This window comes from Aristolochia californica, unplaced genomic scaffold (assembly GCF_029961685.1).
Source record: "Aristolochia californica isolate CCGP_79_NKW_82.1479 unplaced genomic scaffold, dmAriCali1.0.hap1 SCAF_4, whole genome shotgun sequence".
NCBI lineage: Eukaryota > Viridiplantae > Streptophyta > Magnoliopsida > Piperales > Aristolochiaceae > Aristolochia > Aristolochia californica.
The window spans coordinates 47,185,546-47,211,866 of record NW_027182103.1 but is presented as its reverse complement, the minus strand read 5'-3'; the positions used below and the strand labels follow the sequence as shown (position 1 = coordinate 47,211,866).

The following is a 26,321-nucleotide window of genomic DNA, read 5'->3' as shown; positions in this document are numbered from 1 at the left end:
ATAACTATGGTATTTCTATACCAATAGCAAGAACAGTAACATCACAATATATAATCAGGTAAATCCTGACAGCTCCCCTCCAAAGAACTGGTGGTGTTTTCAAAGGCAGCAGCGGAGACCCTATTCTATCCTATGCAGGGCCGACGGGTATTGCTGATTCAAATACTGCTGAAGTGAGTGCTCTTCTGTTTGGCCTCCAAATCTTTAAAGAGTGGTTCCATGGCAAGCTAAATATTGAAGGCGATTCAAAGACTGTCATCAACTGGTATTCAAAAGAAAGCTCCCCTCCTTGGCGCCACTGGCCAATCACTGATTGTATTGCTGACATTGTGTCATCCATTCATTGTAATTGGAACCTCGTTCCTAGAACAGCCAATTCTTTGGCTAATAAATTGGCAAAATTCGGAACCTCCCAGCAATCTCTCATTGTTTGGGAAGGCTTCCCCTCGTGTAATCTGCTCGTTTGAGCTCTCTTAATAAAATTCAGCATCATTTCAAAATAAAAAAACAAAAAAATGCAGTAATGGCTACCATTTCTAAATATACCATTTTCTCATTAAGGAAACAACCAAATAAAAATAATCCACCCACAATGTTCCATTTTCTTTTGTACATCATATACTCTTTTTAAAAAAAAAAAAAGATGTATCTATACTAACAAGAGAAAAGAATTAATATACTCACTCATATACTCTCTCAATCAATTTCAAAAGAATTAAAATCAGAATGAACATTGTCCCTTTCTTGGACCAATCTTAATATTGAACAACAATTTGAAAAGAAACTCTAAAAAAAGAAACTCATGGCAATAATTTATATTGTACATAGCACAAGTTTTTTCCCCACATCGGGAACCACAGAGAGAGAGAGAGAGAGAGAGAGAGAGACTTACATGGACTCCAAGACTTGCAAGAAAAAGATCAGTTAAATTATGCATATGAGGACTACTGAATCCTGAAAAATGGACATCCAAATCAGCCTGCAAAAAAGAAGACCGACTGCTTTTAACTCAGTTCATGAGGGAGGTATTTCAGCTTAGATTAAAATTTTCTCTGAATGGAAGATTGTTATTTGATTAGGTGTGTCTGTGTTAGAAAAGGTTGGTGTGCATGCATACATCATATACATATTTGAATATATGCTCATATAAACATGAATACAAATATTAGGAGCATCAATTAGACCTTGTTATTTGGCATGTTTAAGATTATAGGACCAGATTAGACAATTTCAATATGAACAATACTCAAACCTATGCTCCCTCAGCCTGTTGCTTTTGTTCTGAATAAAATCATCACTTTCTCAAAAAAAAGAAAAAAAAAAACTCAGACCTAGGCATCATCGTGATCATTTCAAAATTCCAATTGACTACTTTTTTTTTCCTTTGAAACATGATTGCCTAGTTATATAAAGATTTCAGATTTTCTTTTTTAAATAAAATTTCATCCTTTAACGAGTTCAAAAAGAAAAAAATTTACACATATGACAACAACATCTGGAAAAGATGAAGATTTTTATGAGTTTATGACCAGTTATTAATCTCATCTATATGTGGACCAAACTAACATAGACTTTTGCTTGCCAGTGCCAGAATGCCCAATTCATAAAATTCCAAAGTTCTCTAGAGCAAAGCATGGAATCTCCAATCATAACCATTGGCTCAAGCAGACTTAGGCTGAATTCATTTGATGAGCCAGCCGTCTTGCTATATTATCGTAAGAAATAACTGAAAACCAAATTACAGCTATGCTGACACTCAGACATATATTATTTTTATTTTTATTTTTATTTTTTAAACCGATGAGCTTTATTCAAAAGCATAAACAATTAAAGGGGTATTCCAGTTACAATAAGAAATTGTTTTTGGCAAGAGAATCAGCCATAGAGTTGGCTGATCTCGGGACATAAGTCCATATACAAGAGAATTATAAAATATATTATAAATTATGCTGACAAAGATATGCTGACACTTAGACATATATCGGGAGGTACCTCACTTTAAAGAAATATGAATGTCCAACGAGTTTACATATTTATGGCAGTAAATTATTCAACTATATTAAGCAAATTTTTGCCAGAGCTGATCAAGAGACCATACCAACGAATCCAAATGGAGCTCCCAACCACCAACTTTTTCATGGGATCCAGACGCCACAAGAGTGTGATCATGAAGGGATAGACCCCTGCTGTCTATGCTTAAAGTGTTACCATCTTCATCACCCAAATAAAAGAAAAGATGAGCAGCACCCCGTGTTTCTTCATCAAATCTAGATCTGTGAGTAGCTCATGTCAACCACATCCAATCAAAAGGAAGCAAATTTAGGACACCAACTCATTAATACATAAGGACTTCCAACTCATATATATGAGATCATTTACCATCAGAAACTATTATGATACACCATATGGAATAATTCAAAGCAATCAAACAGAAACTGAGCTTTAAAACAACAAAGCAGAAAAGAAGAGGAGGAGGGAGGGAGAGGGTGAAGCCCAAGAAGCCTGATTTGAATGTCCTTTCTAGGAGCTAAACTAGCTAAAGTCATTCTGGCTGTCTCCCTCTCAACAATGAAGCATTCCCCATCATTTCACTAGCTTACTTAGATCCTCTGGGGTAATATCTGGCATTCAGGAAAGTGGTGTAGGGAGGGGTATAGCCCAAGTTTAGTCCATCTCGGTTCTAGGTACCATATTGGGATATCCAAGATCCAAGACAACTGAAACATCTCAGTGCCTCTGAAATACCATTACAAAATTATCAAAAAAATTGATAAAATAAAAATAGACCTTGCCCCTATTAATATTTGTCCTAACTTTTTACTATGGAAAATGGTGATAACTTCGATTTAAAACCGATGACATACACATAATAGAACAGGTGAAGATTTCCCCAGCTTCTTGAGGGAATTTCCAATTACAAGGTCCTCTCAGGAGACTCCCTTTTTAGCTAGTAGGACAGAGAGACTATTGGTTGTCCAAAGCACATGTCCCTATTCTACATGCCATGATGAAGAGAGATCTGCAATTTCATCAAATATATAGCTTATCCTCCACAGAGGCTTGGATTTCTGGGGTGCCCCAATGATGTCATTTACTGAGTTCCCTTCCATGCTAAGTGAATTTAGGGATAATTGTCCTAACTTATCAAATAATTAGTGAAATTTTGAGAAAAGTAAAACACATCTATGACAAATTGAGAAATATATAAGCCTCACATTAAATCAATCTCTTCCTCAATTCTAAATGCCTTACTATCCAATTGAACTTGGAACTAAATGACTGATTGGGTCTATAACTAAATCATTTTGTCATCAATTTGGATTTTATATTATTAATTGTGTAGGTCATGATATTAAAATTGTTAAGTTGGGTCCAAGGCCCATACCAAAATGACTAACCAACTTAGGAAACCTCTTTTCCAGCTAATAAACTCAAGATCTTTGTACTCACTAATCTATGTGGGACTATTCCTTAACACTCCCCCTCACGTGTAGGCTCTCTTTTGTGCTCTACAAGTGGATAATTTAGGTGTAGGCCCTCTTTTGTGGTTCTACAAGTGGATAATTTTAGGTGTAGGCCCTCTTTTGTGGCTCTACAAGTGGATGGTTTTAGGTGTAGGCCATTTTCGTGGCTCAACAAGTGGATAATTTAGGTGTAGGCCTCTTTTGTGGATCTACAAGTGGATAATTTAGGTGTAAACCCACATATGAGTACTCGCTCTAATACCATGTGAAGTTAGGTCCAAGGCCAATCCCAAAATGACTAGCCAACTTAGGAAACCTCTTTCTCAGCTAATAAACTCAAGATCTTTATACTCACTGATCTATGTGGGACTATTCCTTAACAAAAAAATTATAAATTTTGCTTAGATCCAACTTTGAATCATCTCAATGGACATAAGTTCAAGAGTATTAGTTGTCTAAATCAACATCCTCATGAAAAGAGATGGTTTAGGATACACATATGCTTACCACACCTCATCTTTAGTTTATTAGGCCGAAAAAATCATAAAAAGTGGGCTAAATTATTTAAAATGCTCAAGACTTTAAAGTGCAAAGTGTTTATATGAGTATCACTACAAGTACAAAATATTGTACCAAGTTAAGTTGACACAAGTCAACTTGATGAAACTGGCAACCATAATTACAAACACCTCTGGTCTATCAATATAACTCAAATCTTATGGCCAATATCCTCTAGCATCTAAAATCATAGCTTATCAATAGGACTTGGAACTGCAAAGCCTACTAAGCCAGATTATTCAATGAAGAATCTTTGTCTAAGCCAAGCACCAAAGGAAGGCAAGAACATTCAATAGGACACAAAAGGATGGTACCTCAATAGGATAGAAATTGAGCACATGATCTTAGAGAGATGTGATTGAGAAAGAACCACCAGAGTTGCCAGTCCACACTAGCTTGTCACGACCACAACAATATATTGATAGCCAAGTTAAGCAAAGATATTAGTGGCCTCGTCAATTTCTTATTTGGGGAGATTTCTTCTTAGGTTCAGCTACCAAAATGTAAAACTATTTTGTCGGTATGTTATTCAACAGATAGGTAAGTATGGATTGGAGACAGGACCTAATATCATTGGAAAATGAGAGAAGAAAGAAGACAAAGGGTTCAGCTTAGCTATGAACTTGTATGCTAGAGGACCAAGAAAGGCCATTTCCCTCCAATCTTCAAAAGGTGAACTAGTTCTAATCTTCAAACTGAAATATCTTAAACCTAAAATATTTTGAATTGCTGTCAGAGGGACTCGGGCTATGGTCAAAGGGTCTTTGAAGCTAACATTTCTACATAATTGAAAAAACAGGCCTTTTCACAGTGGCAATGTTTCAAAATGTTGTTAACTAAATAAATACTGTTAAAACTTTCAGCCTCACGCAGAAAAATAAAAAGCACTAATCTTTTTTAATTTTTAGAAAAAGGCCCGATATTATTAAGCCAAAGGGTAGGAAAACTACAACAAAAGGGGGATCCCTTACAATGAGGGATTGGAGGGAAACTCCATATTTAGCAACAAAGTCAGCCACACAATTGGCTACTCTTGGAACATGACTCCAAATACAAACGATGGATTTGGCTAAATCCTGCATTTCAAAAAAGCAAGACCAGTGACGCTAAGAAGGTTCTTTCTTTTCGGAGAACCAATTGATCATGCGACTGAAATCACCCTCAACATGGAGGGACCCCTGAAATTTGTCTTGACAAATCAACAGGGCATGCCTTAAGGCTTGTTACTCCGCCAAGGTAAAATCGAAGACACCGAGGGGACCCGCAAAGGAAGCTAAGATGGCACCAAAGAAGTTCCTAAACACCCCACCAAAATTAGAGGAACGTAGGTTGCCCAAGGAGGCGCCATCAAAGTTAAGCTTGATAGGCTGGGATCAAGAGACTTCCAAGCTTCAATTGAGGGAGACCTAATGAGATGCAAAAGACCAGAAACCTGTTATTCCTCAGTAAATCCCTCCTGACTTCCTCGAAGAGAGACAGAGAGCCGAGCCATGAAACAAATCTGAGAGAGGGCTTTTCGGTAACATTCAGCCATGAAGAAATATTTTGAAAGATTCTCTGATTGCGCTCATTCTAGATGCTCCAGGGCACGAAGGCAAGACATGCTATGACCATGGTTTGTCCCAGCAGAGGGGGTCTAAAACCAGAAGTAAGAGGGATGAGCAAGGCAAGTACACAAGAATCTTGAACATGTTGAAGAAGAAGCTCCAAATGTGCCACGAGAAGCTATGATGGAGAAGTAGGTGATCAATTGACTCATCAGCAAGATGTGCACAGCAGGAAAGTGATGCTTGGAATGAGAGATCCACAACGGATGAGGTTATCTCTGGTGAGGATTTTCTTGTGCAATGCTCTCCACATAAAAAATTGGTTTTGGAAGGGTCAGAGAGCGTTCATGCTGATATTGCCGAGCAAGGGGGAGGATTTTCAGCAGTCAGAGTTGCATAGCATGATGCTACAGTGAAATAACCGTCAACAGCAGGTCATCAGATAAGTTTATCTGGACACATATGCCAGATGAATTCCAGATCTAGCTGACACATTAATTTGTTAGCTATGACTGACTCCATATCATCGAGTTCTCGCTAATAGTGCTTGCTCTAGTCAACATCATGGAAGGCGCCATTGATAAGGATGCTTGATAGAAGGGCATTTGGATGCATAGTAAGTATGTAAAGGAAAGAAAATGGATCCTTTAGAGGGGCATTCAGGGACCAGGTGTTCAGCCAGAAAAAGCTTTAATCATGTGAAACTCTTTGAAAAAAAATCTATTTTTTCTCCGATCCTTGATCATAAAGAAACCTGCACATCCCTCATAAAAACCTTAGGTGTCTGAAAACCCTACAAATAATTATGAGATCCCCCTTGTTCTACCTTTGCTGAATAACTCCCTGATGCTAAAACTGTAATCATGTTAATCTCTGTGAGAGTCTCAATAGGAATAAAGCACCTTCAGCAATTGGGTTAAAGCATTGTGTGGTTGTTTTCCTTGAAGGAGGCTCAGGATGCTCTGAAGATTTTTCCTTTTAAGACAGAAGTTTTGATGGTCAATTAACAATTTTGTATCATAAAAAGAGTGTCAGTTTTCTTGGAAATTAATTTAACAATTCATCAAAGATAATTTAAAAATGATCGGGCTTCTTATTAAAGCTTGACCTGATCAGATTCAGTCATTTTTCTTTCATTTTTGTGCTTCTATAGTAGCGTTTACAAGTGTTGAATCTTGTAAGTTATAAATAGAACTCTTCTCCAATTATGACCTAGGGAAATCAGAATGAAACTAAAGCAAATTAGCTTTAGAGGATTTATTAAGTAAATCAACATTTGAAAGCGTTAACGAGGAAATGAAATTCAAAGTTAAATAAGAAAAATAACAGTTTGCATTAACATCTTACTCATCACTTTGTGCATCAACTCGAACTGCCCAGTCCCCACCATATCCACTACCCTTCATCTTTGCTTTTAAGAAGCTAGTTGTCAAAGTCAGCCCATGATCAACCAAAACTTGCTTGCCATAGTCCCTCCCATTGTGATGTGTCCAACCATAAGTACTCAGATCATCAGAAGCTTGACAAACATGCCGCATATGATACTGACCATCCTTTACTCCAATCCACATTAGTCCAGCAATTAATGAACGTGGTGTCCTACAAATACACACTCCCAATTTCAACAACAACAACACGTTCCAAAAAAAAAAAAAAAAAGCTTCCACACGTGATTTTATTTTCTTTGCTTAATTTAACACTCCGCTGATAATTTCTCATTTCAGTTCGGGGAGATGGTTCACAATTTGACATGCTTCACGAGTCAATAGTAAATAAAATAAGATCAATAAGTAAACTAAATTTAAAAAATTTGCAGTCCGCACAGTACAACAAATTCACATTTTTTATGAAAATAAATCAAAATACCTTGCACGGATACCAAGATAAACATGTGGACGATAAGTTCCCCAGTATAAACTCTCCTCATGTTCACCTCTAAACTGCGATTTCTCCCCATAAGTCAACAAATTATTTACGTCAGCGAGAAGCCTTAGGCAAACCCAGAAAGTTTTGGACACACGATGTCTCTAAAAACAGAAATAGTACAACAAGTAGGAACCACGGGTAACGCCAGAACCACTGTGAATTTCTTCTTGATTCAGACTTGGAAGCAAAGAATTTTGAAAACTCTGTACCTGCGGAAGATCCATCATCCTAGGAGCTGGAAACGGAGTGATAACCCTTAATTTCTCAACCTCTCCAAAACTTCCCTCGTGGTAGTAAATCACGAAAACAACAATTGCAGATGCGAGAATCCCGAAGCCCAGCAGCAACTTGAGATTGACATGCATCAGTTGAAGCGAATGAGATCTCCTATCGTCTCTCCGGAACTTTGGAGAAACCAGCTTCCGACTTGTGTGAGGATCTTCATCTTCCGCGTCAGTGGGAGCTTTCCCTCTGCTCCGGGCAGATCTTCTGCTGCCCACAGTCATCTCCTGGGAAACCAGTTGCGAGGTCTATTGGGCTAAACCTCGAAATATGATCGAAGGAAAACTAATGGACAGTGTCACATAAAGGCTTATACCTCAAGCACAGTCTGACACTGCGGCGAGCGCGGGAGAAGAAAGGGCAAATGCAAGACGAACGAGGATCCTCTACTGTTCCGGACTGGCCCACCTGGGCCGGCACATGGTCTAATTTTTACTAAATTATAAATTAAATATTCTCTTACTACATATTTCCTAAATATAATTATTTATTATTTAATGTGTTTAATTTATCTTAATATATTCACACTCAATACGTTTCAAAGTTGGACTAATTAGAATTGGGTTTTTTTAATAAATATTTAATGAGTCTTATTTAAGCTTATCTTTCCACATATACCTATGTATGTTTATTCAATATGTAGAACTGTGGGTTTGTATTAGCAGGTGTTAAGAGGTTGGTCAATACAACCTAAAAGACTGGTCGGTTAAGTGCAGAAAATCATCGCTCACAATAGTGGATGGAACCACTCTGACACCCACCTCGCCCATTCTCTACCGCCTCTCACAGGATTTGAACATGGGACGTGGCGTGCCCCAGAACTCTTGATGTCAGGTTAGCCAATACAACCTAAACGACTAGTCGATTGAGTACGGAAAGCCACCGCTCACAATAGTGGATGAAACTACTCTAACACCTACCCCACCCATTTTCTACAATCTCTCATGGGATTTGAACACGGGACGTGGCTTGCCCCATAACGTACTCGAAACAATATCACTTACCCACAAACCATATAAACCACCCGAATATAGGGAAGAGAGATGATAAATTCACAATGTTACATTTTTTTGTTTGTTTGGAAGTGATAATTTTTTATTAAATAATAGCAAAGACTAGTATAATTAAACAAGTATTCCATTTACAACAAGAGATTAGAGGGAAACTCTTAAAAAGACATAAATTTCTTATTTACTTGATTGTTTTACCTTTCATGTATGAAGGATACTGAGTCAGTATCATAGTCTACTATGGAAAATGAGGGATGAATTTTTTCCTCCAACACTTCAAGAGCTGTAAACTTTAGTTGATGATTTTATTCGATCAACTATTCATATCAGGAAACAAAAACAAATAATTCTCACAAAACACCATGAGTTATTTAGGGTGATTTGCGATAAGTGAATCATCTCATGAATCACTAGTTTTGCTTCACCAAAATGAATAAACTATTAAGAAACAAAGTCTTCTCATAACAAGTAATGTTTAATAATCTTTTTCCAAACAAGATTTCCATCCTCTTGTTTTTTCAACAAGATGAAGGTGTTATGAAAAACTATGATGATCAAGTGAAATGTAAACACGCACGACACAAAATTTTACGTGGTTCGGTAAATTGCCTACATCCTATTTTGTGAATAAAAAATGAAAGGAGAGGGGAGTGAAGGAGCCCTTTGCCCTGTTTTGTACTCCTAATTCAATCAATGAGTCAAACTAATTTAACAAAACTTGTTAGTCTTTTATAGATTGGTTCTAGTAACATTGGACCACCCACTTAATAGTTTTATCACAATGTTACATTTTTTTGTTTGGAAGTGATAATTTTTTAGTATGTAACCTCCCACCCCTTGTTTTTGCTAATTTGTTCACCTGATCCTCTCTTGCCACCAAATTGTAAAGGAAGGTTACCCTTCCTTTAAAGAAAATACATAAAAATAGAAAATAAACTTAATTTTAATACAAAATTACTATTAACATACTAAATGTAGGTTTGATATAATAACAAAAATAAGTTTAACTTTTTAATAAAATAATAATAATACTACTAGAAATTTTTTATCAATTTACAGGCAAATTTTGAATGGACAACTAATAAAAATATAAATTAGAATTTTTTCCTCTCCTTTTATTCATGAAATTGGGAGAGAGGCAATCCCCCTACCCCCTTGTTTTTGGTAGTGGGAGAATGACACCAATCATCCGCTTACGTTTCTCTCATGTTTGCCCAATAGAGGGGCTAAGTGACCCTTATCTTGCTACCAAACAAACAAGGGACGGGTTTGAAAATTTTGATAATCAAAGTTTGCATTGAATTTATGCAAATCATTCAACAAACCAAGGCATCAGTCTGCAAGGGACCGGAGATTTCGCAAAGAAGACCTGCATCTAAATCTTCAAAAATCATAGCAAAGAATCAATCAAACCATTCCCGACCACCCAAAGGCGATAAACAGAGCCATGAGAACAGGGGAAGCACAGTTACAGGTGACAGAGGCAGACGAAGTGGAAGCAGATGCAGGAGTGGAGGAAGCAACCGAAGCTGTTGAAGGCGATTTCGTGGACGACGATTCATTTGAAGCAACCACTTTAATCTTAATCTTCATCCCTTGGTCACAGTGTATTAGTGTCCCACACGTAAAGTATCTGGTGCCCGGCTTGTCCAGCTTCACCACACTGGTGCCCCCATTCATGGAGTCCAGAGCACCACTCATGTCACACTTCTCATACTCTTTCTCGCCGGGAAGTTCCACCGTACTGTGAAACCCAGGAGTATACCTGAAAACTGCACAGGGTGGAGTTATCATTCATCCAAATCAGTAATGAAGATGATTGTTTACCATTGATTTTGGTGATGCAGTTTCTATCTAGCAGAGAAAAGATACGAGGAACATACCCAATTGATCTCCAATCTTGAAAGTTTCGCCTGCTGCCCATGAGGTAAAATCTGCAGAGGTATCCCAGCCCTGGCTTCCTCCAACCACATGTTTGGGTTGCAATGGCGACTCGTGGATCGACAACGATGGCCAGAACCACTACAAGCTGCATATCTCTGTATAATCTGTGCATTTTCGCCGTCTGCAGTGGACCTCAAGAGTGTCTGCCTTGGTTTATAGATAGAAAAACCCTTCAGGGAATGAAAGGGTCATCAATGCATACAGCATATAGAACTGCGAAAGCAGATGAGAAGCTGTTGCCAGGAAACAATTTAAGCAAAAAGAACCGATGTAATAATGAAATCTCTGTAATTTATTAGAAAGCAGGCCTCACTGATTAGCAGCCCCATGTTAGCTTGCGCTGTCCGTCAAGCAAACGTTCTAAGGGTGGAATTTACAAACTATAAAGCATCAGAGAAATGGTCCAGAAAGGAGCTTTCATGATTGTGCTTTTGCCGAGATATTACTGAACAGGTCATATGGTTGATGAAAAAAGTTCCAATTTGTTTTATTTTTTCACTTGATTTGAGCAAGATGGATACAGGTTCAGATTCAATTATTGTTTTCAATACGATCAGCAAGTTTCCCGCTGGAACCCATCATTCTAGGGCCTGCCAAAGGGGAAGAATCATTTTTCCTGGCGATTGAAGAAGGCAACAATTGCATCATACACAATTCGTTTCGCAGTTACTCCCATTACAAAATCGGCGTGGGCGTAGTCCTTAACATACTGTAAGGTGAGCTTGTCTCCATCATGGAACTTGAGATTATCCAGCAGGAGATCCACATCCCTCACGTCTGAAAGCGCATCTTGGCCGCCATGGCTGATGAAGAGGGGGAGATTATTGGGTATGTTGGACATGTTGTAGATAGGAGGCTTCCCTTGTCCATAGTGTCTGACGTTCATGTTGTGGTTGCCGTAATCGAATTTCGCTATATTTCCATCTCGAACAGCTGTAGATTGCATTCCATTGTTAGGCTCTGCTATCCTCCGAACTAATAATATATGCTTTCTCTTTGCAAAAGCCAGGTCTGTAAATATATTTTCAGAGACTTACTCTGCGCCAAATGCACCATGTTCTTTGTTGATGTAGACTGCGGCTCATACATCAAAAAGGTATCAACTGTAGATTCATTCAGGCAGCAATTTTTGCCTGGGGAAGATGATGTTTTCAAGCTAAGAGGTCTGGATTGGTGAAGACAGAAACAGGAGAGCTACTTATTTTACCTGTGAAGGAGGACATTAAATCATAGCAATCAACGCCTGGATTAGCGCATAAACCATTGAGAAAGTTCTGTACAGCTCTCCTGTAAGCATATACACAATAGCAGTCTAAGATTGAAGCTTAGCTCCTCTTTCATTGTAGGCAACTTTTACGTGTTTTTCAGATGAAATCTTTACCCTTTTGGATTAAACTCTGCAATTCCCAACCATGTAACCATCTGAAACAAGGATATGAAAGACAGAAATTTGAAATGACTATTAGATCATATTCAGTATTGACAGAGCAATCTTATGACTTGAAACTGATCAGATGAGTCTATTATCTAATCCCTCTTCTTATGTGTTTTATGATGAACCTATCCTTTTTACAGAACATATGATGAATTGTGTCGGATATAAAAACGGGAAAGAGGACATACTTCTCCAACGAAGGCTTTAGAGGCGAGTAAACCAATGTTAGTGGTCATGTGACTCAAGTAAGCGACAGGGCTGAGAAGAGCAGCAGATTTCAGCTGGTCCACCAGCTTCCCTTGGGCGAACGAAGCCAAAGCAATCAGAGTTCCCTGACGAAAACATATCAAAATTAAGAGCACAAGTTAGTTTAGCAGCTGCAACCAGGAGATTTAATTCAGAAGAAGAGGGAATTACCAAAGAGTGGCCGACGTAATCGATCTTCTGCCCAGTCTGGCGGAACACAAAATCGAAGGTTGCCGGGAGATCAAACTCAACTAGCTCATCCCACGACCATGCCCAGTAAGCCTACTAATCATAACCACTTGATCAGAAAAATTTCAACCGAAATGAACTTTAACAGGGAGGGGAGATGATCACCGGAATGGAGGCGTCGAGAGTGGCATGCCCTCGGCTGAATCTCGTTCCTCGACTGTTCGAGATCCAAACGTCGTAACCACTGTCTGCTAAGACAAATGCCAGAGATTGCTCCGGGGAATTCAGCAGCCATGTCATTCCGTCCTGCCACAGTTCGGCGCTTGCTCAGTCTTATCGCGTAAAGCAGTTCATACGTGCCGCTAGAAGCATGCATGCATGCATGTCTGAATGTGAAAGTCATTCTTCGAGGAAGCGAAATAAAAAAGTGGCTTATGCACATGGCGACATTATACTGCAACAGGAGAGACTTTGGCTTCACGCCGGAAATTGCGCCCAACAGTATCAGGCTTCTCTCTTTTTTCATTTTTTGACCAAAAAGATAAAAAGGGTAGAGGAAAAGAAAAAGCTAGACGAAAGGAATATCTCATTAAAATACTTGAGTAGGGGATCAGAGACGCTTCGGTGATCACTGACAGCAGCTTTGGGACTCGGAGAACTGAATTGACTCGTGGAAGAAGAAACCAAATTCGCCAATCAGGAGATGGAGAGAGAGTGTGAAAACATTTGAAATCAAGCCGTTAAATGTGCTTCGCCATTGTAAAACGAGAACGAATATTGACTCACCGAGTTTAACTGTTGAACTTCCAGCTTCGAAAATACAGAAAATGACGACTCCAGAGGGAGTCGGCTCAGCATCTGCTGCGTTTATACACCCCTACGCAGATATGAACAAAGCATATATGTACTTACCATGAGAACACCGTGTTGCAGTAAGACCGGCGGCCGAATCTTCTCATCGCCGCTGGCTCCCCCACTTCCGCGGCCCTGAGGGATTCTCTGCATGCTTAGAACATATCCGTCTGCTGTTTGAACCTACAAATATGGAAAGTCAGGAATGCGTGGGTGACGCAATATCACCTTGTGAATGAGCTATAGAAAATTTCAGAAAAGTTTTGTTATCAGTGTTACTTCGAATTCTGTGCATGGGTAGCCATATACGAGCACCATCGACTGGCATATTCCGACAAACAGCGGAGCTGGTGCGGCAATGGAACCTTGGCCATCCGGCCCAGAGAAAATGTCAGATTTCCCTGTGGCCAGGCCACCGTCGAGCTCGAAAACGGCCAGTAGGCAGATGAAGAGAACGAATGCCGCAAAGCTTCGGAGAGACTCCTGAGCTACCATCCTTCTTGGGTTACCACCGGAGAGTTGAGTGGGCCTTTTATAAAGCAACAGAGACGGTGGTTGACGCTGGATAGAGTCGACGGACAGAGAAAAGGAGATGGGAGTCTGAACGGGGAAGAGGGAAAAGAGGATTTGATAAAACGGCTTCCATTTTTTTTCTTCTTTCTTTAGACGAAGAATGATGTGGGTGGGCCCCACGTAGAACTCTTTTTTCTCAGAGGAGATCAGCTCGCCATCTTAGCCAAACGATTCGGAGATTTGGATTTCCAAATGCCCAACAGATTGCGGTTACAACGCTTGAAGACTTGTCCCGTGGGACCTTCCTATTTCTACCATTCTTTAGTATTTTTAAGTGGGACCAGTGGGCCCAAGGAGTTTAGCACAGATGGCCCACCCTCATAAATGATAAAACCCGAAATGATCTTGGGACTCTGAGAAGCTCATGATAATTTGCATCTCCCGATCGACCGGCAAAGCACGTTCTCGTGTTGGCCGGTCTTCGTGCTCGTTCACACGAAAGAGTGGCGATAGATATGGGCTTCCATTACCTCTATCTCGTCCTCCGTGCCTTTCACCGTCGCCACTTTGCAAATCGCTTTAGTTGAAAAAGGGATGGTATCTGTGGGGGGTTAATCAAAAAACATAAAATTTGAAGTTCGTTTCGATCTTCATCTGAACTTTTATCTTCAAAATGGGTATTAAAATAGGTGTTAGTGAGGACAAGTTCATGTCCGCTAGAAAACAATAAGGGTCAGTGATGATACTAGTTTTTTAACTCTGATTTTTTTTCTTGGTCAAGTTGAAAAGGTTTGGGTTTTTGGGCAAAAATAGAGCTAAGGCAAAAAGAAAGAGGGCAAGTTAGGGTTTGGTTTTGTAAGAGTTAGGTTGAGAGAAAGGAAATCAAAGGTCAAATTAGTATTCCAACTTCTAGTTGGAGGATTTTTGTGACAAGGATCGCTACTATTGCAACTATATAACTATAAATTTTATAAAAAAAAATCATAGCTCACAAACTCATAGCATACACTAAACAAAAAAGAGAAGGGATAAGTAATAATCACAATAGACAACCTTGGAGACACACTGAGACAACTTCTAAGCGATGCCTTCCAAACACTAGAGTTTCGTTTATATAGATATCGGAACCTTATAGTTTAAGAAAAAAACTATTGGATTCAATACATTTTGGAATTCATGATACAAAACTAAACATGTGTTCTCAATTATTAAGAGCATTTTTTAAAGTCATTCGGATCAAATTTGATCTTTTCACTTTAAGACGATGCATCGTTATTTCTTTTCCATAGTTCCTCCTTTTTAACCAATATGGGCCAATTGTTGATAGTTTTAATGTAGCGTTCTTGAATTGTGGGTTGGTATGATGTACTAAGAGATTTTTTTTTTTGTATGTAGTGAATTTTTTACTGTTGTTTTCCCCACAAATTAGGTAAGCCGACAATATACTCTTCATGGGGCTTGTTTTTTTTTTTTCATGAAGTACCTTTTTGGGATCCAACCATAATTGTCTTAACCTTTTTGTCCAGACTGAGTAAGAAATTGATGGTAACATTGTTATGATGAACCATTTTTTGCAAGATAAATTTTTTTAAGTCTTTGATTGGACTTTTGTGAATAATTGCATCCCAATAGTCACCAACAAATGAGTTTACATCTTCTTTTGGTTGTGAGTTGGGAACCAAACTCACTTCTTCATTGTGATCTTCATGATCAACTTCACTATTGCCGTCCTTAGAGGATTCATAAGCCGAAATAGACATATTGTCATCTTTATGATTTGTATGAAATTCTATAAAAAAAGATTTCTTAATTGAATCAAGAGTTCTAAGTAACAATTCAACATCTCTGTCAAATGGTGACATATTTGTCAAAAACTCCACATATTTGGGAGTTAAAATTTCAAATTTTAAAATAGCAGCTTTGATTTTGCAATTTTATTCTCCATGGTTGTTGTGGCAAATTTATTCCATAATTAAACATGGAATGTATGCAACAAAATTGGCAACTGGAATTCATTGAATGCAATTTTCAAATCCCATTTCCATATTCAAGAAAAAAAGAAAATTCCAAAAAGAAAAGGAAAGTGTTCGATCCTTTCACCAAAAATTGGACATTACTAGGATGGATGACCCTCGATTGACCATATAATTCCTCAACGGGTTCAAGAAAAATTGAAATTGGAGGACCAAATTTAGCCCACCATTTGTATACCCATAAGGGAATAGGTATTTTATACAATTAGTGCTTCTTAATTTCAACACTAAGAGTAATATACCAGTTATGTTTATGCGTTGGAATTTTGGTAATAAGCCATATTTGATCATGCATTAACACAGTCCCATTAATCAAACCCCTTGCCATTCAGAGCAAATTCTTCATTAGCAAAATTATGTTTTCCCCAAATCATTGGAGAGACGAATTTATTTATGGTGCAACTGTCCAATTGTTTGATATTGGACAAAGAGTGATGATTAGTCACATATTGAGTATGAACAATAATGACTTCATAATCAAACCATAATTTGTGATTGGTTATTGGAAAGAAAGTTTCTTTTTGCCACTTGGACAACTTTGTTAGTCTATCTAGCAACTTTTGGCCAAATTCATCTGGTGCTATTGTATAAAAACCTTTGACAACAAGAGGAGGCTCGATAGGAGGAATAATATCCTTCTTTTTTAATGGAGAAATGGGAGGCCTTCTTTTTTAATGGAGAAATGGGAGGTTGTTTAAAAGATTGTTGAGAAACACTTTTCTTCTGGACAACTTTTTCAATCTTATTTAGTTGTTGACTTATTGTACGTAAAGTTAAATTGGTAAAATTATTTTGTTTTTGAATTTGATTCAACGAACTCTAAGGAGATTGAAGTTGGATAGAGGCTACCGCCTCTAAGATAATACTTTCACCCAAAGAATTAGATTTTTCTAATTTAAGGGGTTCAAGAGGAGGATGTGTAAATTGCACATCTTTGCCTGATTGAAGATGTCAGGCCTTAATTGTGTTAAGAGTATTATTCTCCTATTTTTATTTGAATTTGGAATAAATAACTCTATAATACCAATATTCAAAGGACAAAATTACTTCTTCTTGATCAATAAAATTATAAAATTTAGTAGCAAGGATCTTTTTTGTCCTGAAAGTAGGAATATATATATATTAAAAAGCCACGCTTTTAAATTTAGCATTGTCAGGATGTGAAAATTAAAGTTGAATAGCTGTTCTATCTACTTTAAAATTTTCAATGATAATTTAAAATAGTGAAGTGAGCTCGAAGTTAGAGAGTTTTTCTCTTCCTCTTTGCTATGGTAAATTCCACGAGGAACTTGGTTGTGGGAAAGTTTGATTCCTTCCACTGAAATGTCATCTTAGATAATAGGATAAGGTAAGTCTCTTTCAATCTTTCGAGATGTGGATCCGACATCTGAGTATCGAGACATAGGTGATAAAGATAATCGATATTGGGGATGTGTATGTGTTATGAAATTGAGAATCAAAGGTCTTGGTGGAACATGATCTCTGTCAGGAAATTTAATTTCTTCCGAAGAAATCATTTGAGGAGTGACAATATTTGCACTCAGTGAATTTGTTTCAATGATAACAGTTTTATCAATGCAAAAAGTTTTTGTACCTTGGATGCTAAGATATTCAATAAAAAGGGTCAAATTAGTATTCCAACTCCTAGTTGGAGGATTTGAGTGGGGGTTTAGAGCTGGGTTTTTGAAAACCTGACCCTGATTGGATAGGCCAACAATAGAGTTGAGGGAAAAGTCATGAGAGGGGTCTGGGGTTAGCTTAGTGAGGAAGTCAAGGGAAAAGGAAATGGGGTTCTCTTATTGATGCGTTTTGGGCTTGGCGTTGCCGTAGTTGTGATGGATGTGTTGAACACTGAAGCTTCGTCAACTGTTTGTGGACTTGAGGAATTGGCTTTGATTGGGCTTTTGACATCTTCAATTTCGGTTGTCTATAGAACAGTGAAGCATCGCTATCGGTTGGTGGGCTTACAACTTGGCTTCATTACGGCCCTAATCGAAGTCGTTTGCTTTGAATTTTCTGCTGAATTGAACATCAACGGTTCTCCACCTCTTTAAAAACTTTAAAAATCATCTCTCCTTGTCACGGTAACAATAAAATAAATCTTCTCGATCTCTTTAAAGCCATTATTACGTCAATCGTCCGCCTCCCATCTCTCCTTTTGAAAAATATCACATGGCATCTCCACTTTCTGGTGGAGGAGGCAATCAGGGATCGTCGTCCACTTCGCAGCCTCCGATCGATCCTTTTCAGTCAACATTAATAAAGAGAACCGTCCCCTTCAGGGCAAATTCCCATTTCCCAAACAGTCCATCCGCCTCACTGTACAGAACGACTACAAATGAAGGAAGGAACCCAGGAAACAGAACCCATTTGCTAAAAACGAAGCCATTTTACCAGGGTCTAATCAATGCCAATCGCCAAAACTTCCCAACAAGCATCCCTCTCCTTGTCACCTGTTTGACTTCAAAATCCTCGACGAGACGCTCTGATTAGTAGGCAAATATTCCAGTAATCTAACAAAGACAATCAGGCTGCGCTGGCCATAGCGTCGCCCCGCAACAATACAAAAGCCCCGCGTCGCTTTATTCTAAGTCCACACAATGATGCCCTATATACAATTCCTTCCCCACCGACGGTTATGCTTGTCCCCATTCCAAAGTAGTTCCACGTTCAATCACACACTTGCGAATAAAGCGCCTTTGAAATCTCTCACTGGCACTCGTCGATATCAATCTCTGTAATTCGCGAGTGGAAGGGTAAGTATTCAATGCTGTCAAGTGGATTACTTCGATGCTGGTCTGAGATGGCGAAAATCTTGTCTCTAAGCTTCTTGGGAAAGGGAAAACATGGTTTTTTTAATTTAATGTCACTGTCCTTAATTAAGGCGTTTAATTGGAAATAAAATACGTCATGTAGATTTCTCCAGTGATGGGATGGCGGATTCGTCACTTGAACGAAAGGAGAGAGTGGAGAGAGGGGACAGATCGAGCTTGTGAGATTCACAGACTTTCCATTCCGGGCGGGTAAAATATCAACGAGAAAGCGTACCGAAGAGTTTATCCCTTCTTCTGCCACTGTTGAACTGGGAGCCGCCCCCGCAATTTTGCTCTGGCTCCGTGGAAAAAAAATCTCTTCTTTTGGATCCCAACGACGATCGTTTCAGGTATTTAATATTCATCTCTAAGTTTTTTAAACTCTTGATTCTGATTGTCATTTTCTGCTTCTTCGGTGATAATGAATTGTATTTTCTTTAATTGTGGTGGAGAACTAAAAATAACAAGTTCTTCAATTTGTTTTTTTCTTTTTCATTTTAGGCGTTGATATTAGTTGACATCGAAAATGTTGTTTCGTTGTTTTAGAATTTTGTTTTCTTAACTGTGAAGATACGGAAAATGATATTCCAACATCTTCTAGTGATTGTTGTTACTGTGGTGACATGCGGGACTGGCAAGTTACAGTGTGTTTCAGGCTGTAGTGGAAAATCTTGAGTATGCTACTGATGTAAGATTTCGCTGTTGATATCGGTAATTCATTCTCTGTGATTTTCGACATGCTTAGCTTTTCTCTAGATTTTCTTGGGAATGAAAGAAAAACTGCTGGTTTGTTTTTTCACAAATCGATAATCATTAGGAAATACTGCTGCTGTTTGGAGTTTTTGAAATTTGGGATGAGTCTCTAAATGTCCAGAGCTAGTAACCAGTTTGACTGCCTTTCCCACCCTTCATTTCATTGTTTTCATATCGGTTTCTGTCCTGTTTTGTTTTCTCTCAACTGCTTTACAATTTCTTTTTAATTTGTCTTCTCCCAAATGCTGAATCTTTCGACTTCTTTTTTTTTTTGAAATGGCTGAATCTTTCGACTTCTTGAACTTCGTATTTTAGCTCTCAGATGATTCAGTATTTCGTTAATTTCTATAACGTTTGGAAGTTATATTTTCTGAAGTTTCGTCTGTTCATGTGCTAGTTTGGATGAGTCCAGAAAGTCTAAGTCTCCTCTTTTTCTGTATTACAATTTTATTACTTGTTGGAACTCGATATTGAATCTTTCTGTGATGTGGGTTTGTTGGAACTCGATATTGAAATCTTTCTGTGATGTGGGTTTGCTATTTCTTTTTGGCTCTCAGAGACTTGGATTGCTTTGGTTAAACCTCGGTGGTTTGTTTTGAGGTTTAATTTGTACTAGTGACGTAAAAGACCTCTTAAGAGATGCTCAGAAATTTGATGGAGGAAAAACAACTAGACTTCAATGCGCCCCTTCTGTCTGTGAGGCGGTTTGCGTCTTCAGCAAATTCTGATAAAACTGATGGTGACAAGGTGGTGAAATTTCCACCAAGGAGGTCCTCTCTTCCCTTTCACAAACCAGAACTCAAATCTGGACCCATAAGAGATGCAGGGTCTGTTCCTTTCTTGTGGGAGCAGATACCTGGGAGACCCAAGGCTTCTGGTAGACCCCCACCTGACTCTTTTGATGCACCTCCATTAACTCCAAAGCTGCCCCCTGGAAGAGCTGTAGATGTTACGCAAGAACCTCAACAACAGCATCAAGAACCAAAAAAACGAAGAGAACAACTACGACAGCAACAACAACGACAATCTTCTCTGCAGTCGATAGAGAACAATTCCCTTGAAGATCCAAATGTGAGGAAAACCATTGAAAACAAGAATCCAGAAAACCATGTGACAGCAGTGGTCAGATCCAAACAGCCTTTGCAAGAAGAATTAAAACCTACTTCAGAGGAGGATGATTATGATGATGCATTCTCGGATGCTCTTGAAACACTGTCTCGATCTGAATCAATCTTCATGAATTGTAGTGTAAGTGGCCTAAGTGCATTGGATGGCCCTGATAGAAAACCTTTTGGGAACATGTCTGTGGATCCGGAAGCTCGTGATTTCATGATGGACCGTTTCTTACCTGCTGCCAAAGCCATGGCATCAGAGGCACCTCAGTATGCTACAAGAAAGCCAGCTTCAGCACGGCAGCCAGCAAGACCCATGAACTTAGTTGGCCGGGAAAAAAGACATGTTTCCTATCCATATAGACCAGTTGTTGTGCCACAACAAAACACAGAAGAGGATGAAGAGAGTGACAGTGACCTTGTGAATTATGACCACTCTGGCTATTTGTCTGCCAAAGGTTGTGGGTTACTTCCTCGGTTTTGCTTAAAGAGTTCCTTAGGTCTTTTAAACCCTGTTCCAGAAATGAGGATGAGGAACAGAATGCTTTTATCACCGGCTGTCGGCAAAGTTAACACTTGGCCCAAAGCTTCAACCAGTCACAGATATTCTAATGAGGATGATGAGGTAAGCCAATGAATGAATAAAGCCTTTTATTAGTATTTGACTTCTTGAGAAGAAATGGAATGTCTCTTGATTCTTTTCTGTACTCTGCAGCATTCTTGGGAAGCTGTGTACAAATACAAACTAGTAAATGGCCTTCAGTCGCACCAGGCCCAGGGGAATAGAAGTAGGCCTACCAGTGAATCGAACCAGCTATCATTGAGTGATTCACAAACAATTGGTGGTTCCTCACCCCATAGGCGGTCCGCTGGTGATGCTATATCACCCTACAGAAATGATGCACCTCAATCTTCTTTTCATGAAGGAACAGGTTTTCTAGGTATTCCTAAACAAAGTAAGAAAGGTGATAGCTTGGACATTGACAGCGGTCGCCATTCATGGGGAATAGTGAAGTTCCACGATACAAGTCGACAAGGGTCTGGTTCATCAAGTCCTGCTATAGAGAAAACTCTCTATGTTGATTCAGTTCAAGTATTGGACACACCAAAATCACTAAGCTCTTCAGACACGAAGGATCTGCAGAGTCCTACATACAAGGATAATGAAACTGTGATGGACAGTCAAGAGTTGGAGAAGTGCTCTGTGTTAGCAGCTCAGCTGAGTATTGATGATAAAAAGGCATTGCAACCTAAATTCTGTGAGATTGGTGAACCAAAATCTCAGCTTAGATTGAGCCCAGATGCAGACAAAGCAGAGTGTTTCTATGACGATAGTCAGCTGGTTACAGAAAAAGTGCTTACCAGAAGCACTCACAGTGATGATCCAGTGGATCAGGGAAATGCTTTAACAACTTGCTTGCAAGGTCTACTTCCCCCTCCTTTGCCAAAATCACCTTCAGAGTCCTGGCTTTGGCGGACACTACCTTCTGTGCCATCTAAAAATCCATCATCTGGATCCTACCTCGGTGTTCAGGTGCGTTCAAGGAAACAGGCTGCCAAGGCTTCAACAGCTGATCCTAAGTGGGAAAATTTAGTCAAGAATTCTACTACACTCCGGAGCCAGACCCGGTTCTCAGAAGTACTTTCATCACCTCTAACTTAAAAGTTCTTTGGTATGGCCCTCCAAGAATTTGATATTAGATATTGTTTTCCGTGGCTCCAGGAGCTGAATAAATCTTTGGCAGAACAATGACACTAAGAATGTGCCTAAAAGGATTTCATATGTGGAGATAAAAATGCCTGTGTAACTGCAAGTTTTTTATGTCATCAACTGTAAAGGTACTCAGTGTTGTCCTTTCGTTTTCCAACACTTCTCCTTCTCGGACTATACTAACTTGAACTCTTTCTTTTGCAGCACTACTGAATTCAGGTTTTCATTTTCTTTTGGCTCTCGAAGGCTTTCAGCTGAGAATACTATTATCATACTGGTTTTTGTACATGTTAATCATTATAAAGACCCCTTGCTACTCCTTATTTTCTAGGTGAAGCATATAAAACTTTTATTTCAGAAATTATAAGCTAATATGTTGTCCTCATTGGGTACAGTGTATGGGATCTTTGGGGTATTATAATCTGTGGTAGATTGGTCTCCAGAAGATCATGCAGTGCCATTTAAAAATATTAATGGCAGCGAATATGTCCTACGAATTGGCAGACAATTTGTCCTCTCTATTGAAGTGTTTAAATATTCGTCGGTGCATTTGTTTAACCATTTGTTTTAAGAAAAATTAATGGAATAAAGAACGCAACCTGTCTGTTGTAGTAAATTGCATTTCTCAGTTTTTTTGTTTTTGTTTTGTTTTGTTTTCAATCTACTAAATGAGATTGATCAATCCGTTTTTAGTTGAATTCATGTAAAAATTGTAGCAGTTCAGACAGAGAGAAATCAAAAACCATGTATGAGATCGGATGTCTAGATAATTTACCAAGGTTTGGATCAAAACACCGTTACTGTAGTGCCTTCTCTTCTAGGGTTTTTTTGTGCGGAAATCTGGATTATCAGTTTCTATGCTGTTCGTGCAGAAGCTTGCTCTAAAGCAACCAAAAATCTTGGTTACTCTGTTTCTTCCTTTTCTATAAGTCCTACCTAAGGGACCATTTATGCCCCCATAAGAAATTATTTTCCCTTTGACTAATTTTCTCATAGAAAAAATTTGTTGTTAATTTTTTTTCTCTTTGATCGGTTTTCTTGGGTATATGCCACCGTAGAAAACAACAAGAAAATTAGTTATGGTATTTATAAGGTAAGTGATCAAGAACTACTTCAGTATTTATTAATTTATTTTTCCTATAATTTCCTATTGGAGAAAGAGTAAACTCATTTTCTTATCCTTTTTAACATTTCTTAAAGGTTTTCATATCATTTTAACATTGATTAAAGGTAAGGGGAATCAAGAAGAATCAAGAGGAAAATTTTTCCGTCCCTAAAAATGACATAAATACTAAACAATTTTGGTCAATGAAAAAAATTTCTTCTGACATTTTTTCCTACACCTATTAGCACAAACAAACCCTGAGGTAGACCCGCTTCATAATTCGAGAAGCAGTTTGTTTTAATATCAAATATTATGCTTCAATCGTGGGCAAGTGAATAATTCAAGTATAAGAGCGATTTGTACAAAGATGATTAAATGGAAGAGTACTAGACCAATTCAAAAAGGTCCATGTCTCCTTAAGCTTTGCAAGTAAACACATTTTGGGAAATGTAGTATGACTCCTCCACGCCAAACTCTAAGTTGCATTTCATAAATTCATGACAAAAGTTACAAATGTAGAATTTCTAAGATGTTATATTAGTTCTAATGATTTTTTGTTTCTCATGAAAAGCTAGGAAGGTCAACTTCATGAAAAGCTACGAGTCTCCAATGTAAAATTTCTCAATTCAGCCTACGCAAGATGAAAGTAATGATGAATGAAAATTAATATTGAATTTCTCGAAATGAGAAAAAATTCATTGGCTTGTTGTAATTTGAGTACAATGACCCTCTATTTGTAATAAAAGAAACAAGTAGAATCTAATTACAATTAAACTTTCCTTATCCCAGTTACACCAAAAGTTAAACACTAGTAGAAAAGTCCTAGAACAATTGAACAACTAAACATTAATAGAAGACTATTATAACTAAAACACTTTTAACTAAGACTCTTCTTAGACTTCATCATCTTATTATTTTTGGCTATGTGGGACTTCTTACTATGAAAGTCATGTAAGATTCTTCTATACATGCCCTTCAACACTCCCCCTCAAGTTGGAGTTTATAACTTCAGTTTGAAATAAAAATGATTTTTGGTCTTCAATTTTCTTTTGTAGAAAAAATCTTCATAGATGCAAAAACTTCACCTTTTGTGCTCCCCCTTTCTTGAATATTTTGGCCACATAAAAATCATCACAACATGTGAAACAAAATACCTCTTTCTTGTACTTCTTCTTCTTCTTCTCCCCCTCAAGTTGGGGATAAAAAAGACATAGAGACCCAACTTGGACAAAATACAATATGGGATAAGAAAATCACTCCTAAACGTATGATAAAACTTTATATACCAGTTAAAAAGGCCATAGTCTAAAACACACTCCGCACAATTTTAAAGACGGAAAAATTACCCAACTTTAAGACAAAACACAACAAAGAAACTACTCACTTTTTAAGGGTAGCTTAAACATAAATCACATCTTGGGTGGAGAATTAAAGATTTGACTCAAGTTATATGTTGGGCACACTCCTATACTTTTTAGGTAGTGGGTCTAGGCATTGCTCTAAAGTGATAAAAACACAAGATGATAAACTAAAGAAATACTAGAGGAAGACAACTTTATTGGAAGGAGGCGACTGTGCAACACTCAAACTTCCGAAGTGATTTATAAAAAAACTAAGGGAGACTATAACGGTAGAACATAATAAAGTTAACCAAGTATAACTTTTTTTGGGGTGGGCACAATTTTTCGGAGTTAACTATGTGGAAGATAAACAACCAAGTAAAAAATGCAAAACTTGAAAGCAACATTAAAGTAAGATATTACATACTTTGAATGAGCACATCATGGAATGATTAAGTCTGACTAAAACTCTATGATTAGAAGAGAAATTTGGCAAAAAAAAACTCAATTCACATGATTTAAGGAGAGAAAATAGGAAAAAAAAGAGATTTTCAATTGAACCGAACTTTGGTACTTCTGATATCAATATCTCCAAAAATATAGCTCAAAATCACAAATGAATTGTTGCTCAAGAAACTACACTCAAAGAGATTTAAATTGATACCTAATTTGACATAAAAAATGTTACAAGATGGGACCCACCATGATCACACGAGCTAGTGGGACCCACCGTGATCACATGAAATGGCATGATGAGTCATCACACGACCTGGCATCCTTATCACATGAGTAGGAAGATTCGGTAATCTTCCTTGATTAATGTAATTGATTTATCTTCCCTTGATTTATGCAGATTTGGATAATCATGATCGATGTAATTAGTGATATTAGGGATCCTATCTTATCTCTAAATATGTAATAAAAATAGTATAAATAGGGGTCTTGGTTGAAGAGTTTAATCAAGCTCTCTACTTCTCAACTCGCGAAGAATCTCTTTCTAGCCTAAACTCTTTTCTCTTTTCTCATCTCTACCCTCTCTCTCTCTCTCTCTCTCTCTCTTTGCTCTTTTTCTTCTCCCTCTCTCATCTTGCTTGAGGTTTCAATCATGGGGTCCCAAATTCAACATGGTATAAAAACATCAAATTTAGGATCCCCACGTCAAAAGAATGCTCTAAGAAGTTATGATCAAAACTACTCATAGAAGGATCCTTGTGAAGCAAGATTGAAACTTGTGAGATAAGTTTTTCATGCTTGTTATTATTACTTCATGCTTTTGGTTTTCAAATATTTAGAAGATGGTTCAGAGATGATTTTATTTTTGTCTTCATCTTATGAAATTATTGAGATTTATGCATCTTGGATTAGAAGAAGTTTACGAAGGCAGTTTTGTCGGTTTGCAAGTTTTTGGCTGAAAATCGGTGTATGTTGAGATTTTCTTCATAAAAGGTTATAATTTTGTGGGAACAAGATTTTCCTGACAAAGAAAAT

At 38.0% G+C, this 26,321-nt stretch overlaps 4 protein-coding genes across 5 annotated transcripts in view; 1 reads left to right on the top strand and 3 right to left on the bottom strand.

The window, feature by feature from the left end:
• Window positions 1-8,085, bottom strand: part of LOC137964033 (mannosyl-oligosaccharide glucosidase GCS1) — a 55,151-nt gene extending 47,066 nt beyond the window's left edge. Inside the window, exons 1-5 of the mRNA XM_068811296.1 lie at window positions 7,705-8,085; window positions 7,436-7,509; window positions 6,917-7,168; window positions 2,099-2,273; window positions 893-979 (exon numbers count right to left, since the gene is read on the bottom strand). Coding sequence (XP_068667397.1) covers window positions 893-979; window positions 2,099-2,273; window positions 6,917-7,168; window positions 7,436-7,509; window positions 7,705-8,001 — 885 coding nt within the window. The 5' untranslated portion in view covers window positions 8,002-8,085. The remainder of the gene's footprint in view (window positions 1-892; window positions 980-2,098; window positions 2,274-6,916; window positions 7,169-7,435; window positions 7,510-7,704) is intronic.
• Window positions 8,086-10,194: 2,109 nt separating this feature from the next.
• Window positions 10,195-10,843, bottom strand: LOC137963490 (uclacyanin-3-like). The gene is made up of 2 exons (XM_068810605.1): window positions 10,671-10,843; window positions 10,195-10,552 (listed from the first exon to the last, which is right to left on the bottom strand). Exons 1-2 carry the CDS (start codon window positions 10,841-10,843, stop codon window positions 10,195-10,197), a joined length of 531 nt encoding a protein of 176 aa, XP_068666706.1.
• Window positions 10,844-11,193: 350 nt separating this feature from the next.
• On the bottom strand, window positions 11,194-13,943 carry LOC137963624 (triacylglycerol lipase 2-like). Its single transcript, XM_068810768.1, has 9 exons — window positions 13,733-13,943; window positions 13,514-13,636; window positions 12,767-12,907; window positions 12,584-12,694; window positions 12,355-12,498; window positions 12,113-12,153; window positions 11,939-12,018; window positions 11,769-11,864; window positions 11,194-11,664 (listed from the first exon to the last, which is right to left on the bottom strand). The coding sequence occupies exons 1-9, from the start codon at window positions 13,769-13,771 to the stop codon at window positions 11,339-11,341; spliced, it is 1,101 nt and encodes a 366-aa protein (XP_068666869.1). The 5' UTR covers window positions 13,772-13,943; the 3' UTR covers window positions 11,194-11,338.
• A 4,706-nt stretch (window positions 13,944-18,649) lies between these two features.
• LOC137962851 (uncharacterized) lies at window positions 18,650-22,929 on the top strand. 2 transcript variants are annotated; one of them, XM_068809953.1, is made up of 6 exons: window positions 18,650-18,755; window positions 18,916-19,162; window positions 20,123-21,302; window positions 21,393-22,316; window positions 22,401-22,516; window positions 22,593-22,929. In XM_068809953.1, the coding sequence occupies exons 3-5, from the start codon at window positions 20,205-20,207 to the stop codon at window positions 22,428-22,430; spliced, it is 2,052 nt and encodes a 683-aa protein (XP_068666054.1). In that variant the 5' UTR covers window positions 18,650-18,755; window positions 18,916-19,162; window positions 20,123-20,204; the 3' UTR covers window positions 22,431-22,516; window positions 22,593-22,929. The 2 variants fall into 2 exon arrangements, with proteins under 2 accessions (XP_068666054.1, XP_068666055.1); XM_068809954.1 differs by lacking the exon at window positions 18,650-18,755 and having other exon boundaries at window positions 18,896-19,162.
• The last annotated feature ends 3,392 nt before the right edge of the window (window positions 22,930-26,321 follow it).